At 44.0% G+C, this 6,000-nt stretch overlaps 1 protein-coding gene across 2 annotated transcripts in view; it reads right to left on the bottom strand.

Moving 5' to 3' along the window:
- Nucleotides 1-460: 460 nt before the first annotated feature.
- AOAH (acyloxyacyl hydrolase) overlaps nt 461-6,000 on the bottom strand; it is a 188,477-nt gene continuing 182,937 nt past the window's right edge. Inside the window, exons 21-22 of one of the 2 annotated variants that reach the window (XM_065939088.1) lie at nt 641-809; nt 461-551 (exon numbers count right to left, since the gene is read on the bottom strand). In XM_065939088.1, coding sequence (XP_065795160.1) covers nt 681-809 — 129 coding nt within the window. In that variant the 3' untranslated portion in view covers nt 461-551; nt 641-680. Of the gene's footprint in view, nt 810-6,000 lie in introns of both variants that reach the window. The other variant, XM_065939089.1, reaches the window with a different exon arrangement.

Here is a 6,000-nt window from a genome sequence, read left to right as displayed (position 1 = left end):
ATAATAAGAAAAAGTTGTTTCTGTTCTATCTATAAACAATCATATTACAAAATCATTATTATAGGAAGAGGTGATCAGATTATGTAGCCAAAGAATGTAAGAAAATCTTTTAAAGAAAGAAAAGTTGTCATTTTCCCCCTAGACTTTGTGGAGCTTATATTTGTTAACTCCTAAAAATTTGTAATTTGTTGTGATTTCTTCTCTCATTCTAAATAAGTATTCAAGTTGTACCTAATTTTGTGCTTGTAGTTTCATGTTCTGGTGTGAGAGGCCTTGGCAGCCAGCCAGCAACCTTCCTGGGAAGAGCCATCTTTAAGGAGTCAGCCACAGAAGGAGGGTCACTTCCTGACACACCAAGACCCTGCGTAAGTTGCTGAACGTCACTCAAGCTGAGTTCTTATTTATTTTTTAGAACAACTAGCCGTTCAGGGGCACAGACAGATACTCCATCACTCGGAATGGCACCCACAGCACTTTATTCAAGGTCACTTGAGGGCTACAGGAGCACTGATCCTGGGAGCACAGAGTCACACCATTATTTAGATGAGCTCCTAAATGAGAGAAAAACAAGATTCTGCTGTAGAGGGTCTTGTGAGTTTGTGACAAGCAGCCCCTATAACCATTTGTTGAATGAGTTTACCCAAGTTGCTGCCTCCCCAGAAGCACATGTCCTTGGGGCCTCAGTGCCCCCCTTGGTCTCCAAACACCTGCTCAATCTGGGGATTGAATGGATTCTCCTTTCCCAGGACGTGGGGCCACTGGCGCTGCATCTTCTCCCAGAAGAGATCTGCAAACAGCTGTGAAACCACCTGCAAGCCAGAACCCAAAGGAAAAGTAAAAGGGGGATTATACCAAAGTAAAGAACTTATCAGGAAGATTTACTCTATTCGTTGAGTGGTGGACAGACCTTAGGCTGGCTCCCAAGGATTCCTACCTTTGGGTCTTTGTATGATCTCCTTCCTTTGATGTGGGTGGAACCTATCACCTGGTTCTAAGCAACAGAGCACAATCAAGGATGTCCTTTCAGTGACTGTGTTGTGTTCTCTACGACTCTGCTTTGCTGGCAGACTTGCTCTGGAGACCTCCTTGCTGGGCCGATGAAGTTAGGAGCCATGTTGGGAAGCCACATCTCAGGAAACTGAGGGTGGCCTCTAGTTCACATCTAGTAAGAAGCTGGGTCTTCAGTCTTACAGCCACAAGGAAATCAATTCTGCCAACAATCCAAGTGGGTATGGAATCAAATCTTTCCCAATTGAGTCTCCAAGTGAGAACGTAGATGTTTGTGAAATCCTAAGCAGGGAGCCCAGTGAAACTGTGCCAGCACTTCTGACCCACAGAAACTGAACCAAATGTGTATTGTTGTAAGCTGCTACCTTTGTGGAAATTTGTTATTTGGTAATAGACAGCAAATATACTTTCTCAGAAAGCCGTTTATGCACTTACCTGTGGACAGCTAACACTTACTACAGGCTTACTACAGGCCTTCCTGCAAGGAACTCCCTCTAGTGAGGGACTGAGACATGCAGAATGATGCTACCAAAGCCACAGGGAGGGCTGTGAGGGGTGCTCACACCTGGAAGGGGAAGAGGTGGCAACTCTTCTGGGTGGGAGGAAAGGATAGGTCCTCTCTGAAGAGTGTGATGGCTGAGTTGAATTTTCAAGGAGGAATTCACCAGATGGATCAAGAGGGAAGTAGTGTACATGATGGAGGATGCAGCACACACAAAAGCTCAGAGGTACAGAAGAGAACGGTCCTTGGGTGAGGACCAGGGGTGCCTGGGACATGGGGCTGAATGGGTCCCCTGGCAGGGCTGTGGGCATAAAGAGTGTGGCTGGAGTGCCAGGATGAGGAATGTACAGGCTTAATTCACAGGTCTGTCCCGGACTCTTCCAGCGCAATGCCCACTCCCTGGTTCCATTGTTGTATGTCGCTTTATTCACAATGTCACCAGGATCCATTCTTGGTGTTCAGTCCTCTGGCTTGTCATTAGCATGTCTTTGATGAGGAGTCTTTCTCTGCACATAATGCCTTCATTTAGCAAATGGGGCTTGGACAAGCCTTCAGGCCTAGATGGCTACATCTCCCTGGGGTTGGGTTGGGGGGGTTGGTTAAAGCTGAATGAATAGAGGAATGTGATTGCTGAAGGCTTCAGAGGGGAACATATTGTTCAGGGCGGATGCTCAGTGATGCCCCTGACTTATTCAGAAGCACATGGACGTTGTCTTCAGAGGGCACATCCTGTTCATCTTGCCAGTGAGCAGTGCTGCCAGCTCCCCGCGGATGTGGGCAGCCTTCTTCTGCTCTGGGGGCTGAAATTCTCTCGTTTGCAAAATGAGTGAATGATCTAATGACTTATCTGGGTCTAAATTGTGTGTAAGATTTTAGCACTTAGAAAAAAACTAGAACTGGTTGAGTCGATGTATTAAATATCCTTGGTATTTTAATACATTCTGAGCCTTCTGAGGTGGATCCCAAATTCCATGCGTGCACCAATGTAATCTTAATTATATCTGTGTGGTGTCTAACACACATACACCGCACCTGCCACTACCACATACAACATGAATCACACACACACACACACACACACTCAGACCTAAAGAGGCGATCAGGCCAGCAGGTTTACTGGAAGACCTGATCATCTCTCACACACTAAAGCAGTCAGGGTTTTTTCAAAAGAGAGGACTGGTTTCAGACTGTTTTTCCTGCCACTTCTCAACAGAGTAGCCTCCTTCTAGGTCTGTGGAAAATGACAGGTTCTTATTTTTTGACATACCTAAGCAGTCTTCCCAATAATTATGTGGTACCAAGGTACTTGTGGTCATTTATTTCCCAGCCTGAATTAATAAGGGAGGAGATGGGGATGAGGACAAGCGGAGGAAAGTTAAAAGGAAAGAGCTCAGATGTGAGTATGAGTAGCTGTTTGGTTTGAAAGCGATTAGTCGGCTGTCACTCTAATGGAGATTAAAATATTCATGAGTGTGCACTGCTGATATTTTGGGTCTAAAATGAGAATGGCATCATTATTACTAAACTAGAAACTTGTGATAAAATGACCCACTATAATTATTCATTTGTCTGAGAAACGTGTACTGAGCACCTACTATGAGCTGCTTAAAACCAATCTTCTCTGGTAACTCCCATGATGCACTGCTCAGGACAAGACTCAGCTATCCTCATCACCCTGGATGAGCTGGTCCTTGAACACAAATATCTTTTGTGCTTCCCTATTCACAATTTAAAATGTTAATGCAACACCTATTCAGCTGAGAAAAAATTCAAAAGATAGTTAAGCAAAAAGAAAAACAGGATACAACGCACCTTGATTGAATAGAGAGTCACTGTTAGCATTGAGCCTTTCTGAGCCACACACACATGCGCACACACACATATAAACGTTGGATCCCTCTGTAAATATTTTATAATCTTCTCTTTTTGAGGAATAATTTACACACAATAAAATTAACTCTTTTTGGTAAACAATTCCATGAGTGTTGACAAATACATTCAGTTGAGTAATCATCCCACCAATCTTTAATCTGCTTTTATTAATTTGTTCTATATTACAAACATATTTGCATGTCACTGAAAGTAGATCTCTATCATTTTTATTCATGGCACTATATTCCATCAGATAGATGTAAACTAATTTATTTCACCGATAGAGATTTTTGCCACACGTCTCCCTAACATCTGTCCTCAGGACAGGGGTAGAGATGGTTTCCTGCTGCTAGTGTGTACAGAATCTGCAGCCTAGGGTGGGTTCGCAGGCTGCCTCATTCACTAACCCCGCCAGACACGTGCATGGAATGAAACTGGTCCAGCAGAAAGCTAGGGGATGCAGGGTCCTGGGTGAGTGAAATATTGTGGTGGACAGAGGCAGGCTCTTCCTTGTCTCTTCTTGGCAGTGACTCAGCTGCCTGTACTCTCGCGTGGCCCCAGCCACGGAGTCCAGATGGTTGCCACAAGGGCGGTGCTGCTTTGGTCCAGGTGCCACTCAGTGCTAGCAGTGTGACCATTACTCTGGGTAAGTCCCTATCCGATGGGCACTGGTGCTGGTCTGCAGGCACCGCTGCAGCCCCAGTGCTTATGTGGGGCAATGTCACCCACTCATCTGCCTCATGGTGGCAAAACCATGCGATGGCTGTTGGCCCACTGCAAAGTTTCCTCTTTGAAACTCTCACAGAAGGGGTGACCAAGCAGGGTGACTTAACCTCCCATTGTTTTATGTATTTAGGTGAGTAGCTTTTTCAGTTTTTACTTGCAGCCTTTGCTCTCCCTACGGGCACGAGTCCATGGAGACGGGAGTTGGAGGGTGGGGACTTGGTGCTGTTCCTTGCTTCAGCCCTTGGTGACAGCCACCATGTGGCTTTTAGAATTGCTCTCCCTCCTGATAACAGTTTAAAATTGAGCCACGCTTCTTTGCCTAACCATATTTGTACTTATGATGAGTTCTTCTGCAGGTAGTACGGGTCCTCCAGGCAAATACACCATGCCAGATTCAGCCCACATGCCCATGATCTGCTCACATATGCAGACATGATAGAAGCCAAGCAGTGCTCATAGCTGGACATCATCTGAGATTTCTCCACACTCCCACTTCAGAAGATATTTGTATATATTTTGTTATAAAAATGGAACTCTTTAGTAAGACAGCCATAAAAACAAACCCTAAACAGTAACTACCTTGTAATATATATTTATATTTAATTAATTTATTTTTTAATTGAAAGATAATTGCTTTACAGAATTTTGTTGTTTCCTTTTTGTAATATTTTTAAAGAATAAATGCAATTCAGGGCAAGATTATATAGACTTCACCAACGATTTATGACCAACCTTGTAAATTGCTAAGTTTAACACTGGGGTTCTACCAGACCAAAGTGAAAAATCTCTGAGTTTATTTTTTCTGCAGGAAGAACACATCCAGTCTATCTTGGTAAGATTGATTTTAAGTGCCTGCAGGGAAGCCCTCACCACAGGGAAGGCATGGTTTTATTTCCCTGGCCTCTTAATCTGCTCAGAAACACAATCTATTGGACCTGGTTGCTTTTGTTCCCAATTAATTTTAAATTTGTAAGCTTACAATGTGATAGTGGTATGAGCTGTATTTTAAAACATTTAAGGAAAAACGTAAGTTTCTAGCTCCAGCCCGTCCGAGCTGATTCAGTGTGTGACCACTCAAACCACTGCTCCCAGGTGGTATATAAAGCAAACTGAACAAACACGGTCCCTGACACATGGGTGACCAGCCTAAATGACTGCTATCTGAGGGCTTCCTGGCCCAGCAGGCCCTTCCTCTTCTCTCTCCCCACTGCCAGCAGAGCTGCCTTCTTTGAGGGTCTCCATAAGTCTGCCATGGACCTGGGGTCCCAGGGACTTAGGTGTTGAGACAAATGAAGATCTAGAGGCTATTAAACTGATTTAAAGCCAACCTACTGATTATATATATAGATGTTTGCTTCCAGCAGTGTAAACGCATCAGGGCTCAAGAAAGAAGAGGGAGTTGATGTCATGGAAGATTCATTGCCTGCAGGGAGAGTTTGAAGAGGTTGGTTTGAGTTGCTCCATTCTTGATGAGAGGAGATGAGGCTATTTTGCAGAGAGCTTTGTTGGATGGAGTTTCTAAAGGCAGGAGGTGTCAGGAATGTTTAACTAGAGAGTCTCAGCATAGTCAAGGAAACTGAACTTGATATGTTTGTGATTCTTTCCACGTTTCCTGTTAACTATTGTCTGATTTTAGACTCAGAGATGTTTTAAGTGCCTTTTCAGCTATTTAATTTTGCAAAGATTTTGAAAGGTGGACGTTTGAACAGATAGAATTGCTGCACCTCCCACAGACTACAAATCTGGGTCTTGGGTCTTTACCATGATGTTTCTTTTCTAGGACAAACTTTCTTTGCATTTTGGCAGCAGTTTGACTGCTATTCCCAACTCTCTACTACATCAGCTGTCTCCATAGGCATCTAGTGACCTTCCAGGTCTTCTTTCCAGTGGGT

Source organism: Muntiacus reevesi, chromosome 6 (assembly GCF_963930625.1).
Source record: "Muntiacus reevesi chromosome 6, mMunRee1.1, whole genome shotgun sequence".
NCBI lineage: Eukaryota > Metazoa > Chordata > Mammalia > Artiodactyla > Cervidae > Muntiacus > Muntiacus reevesi.
This window is presented reverse-complemented; position numbering and strand designations above follow the sequence as displayed.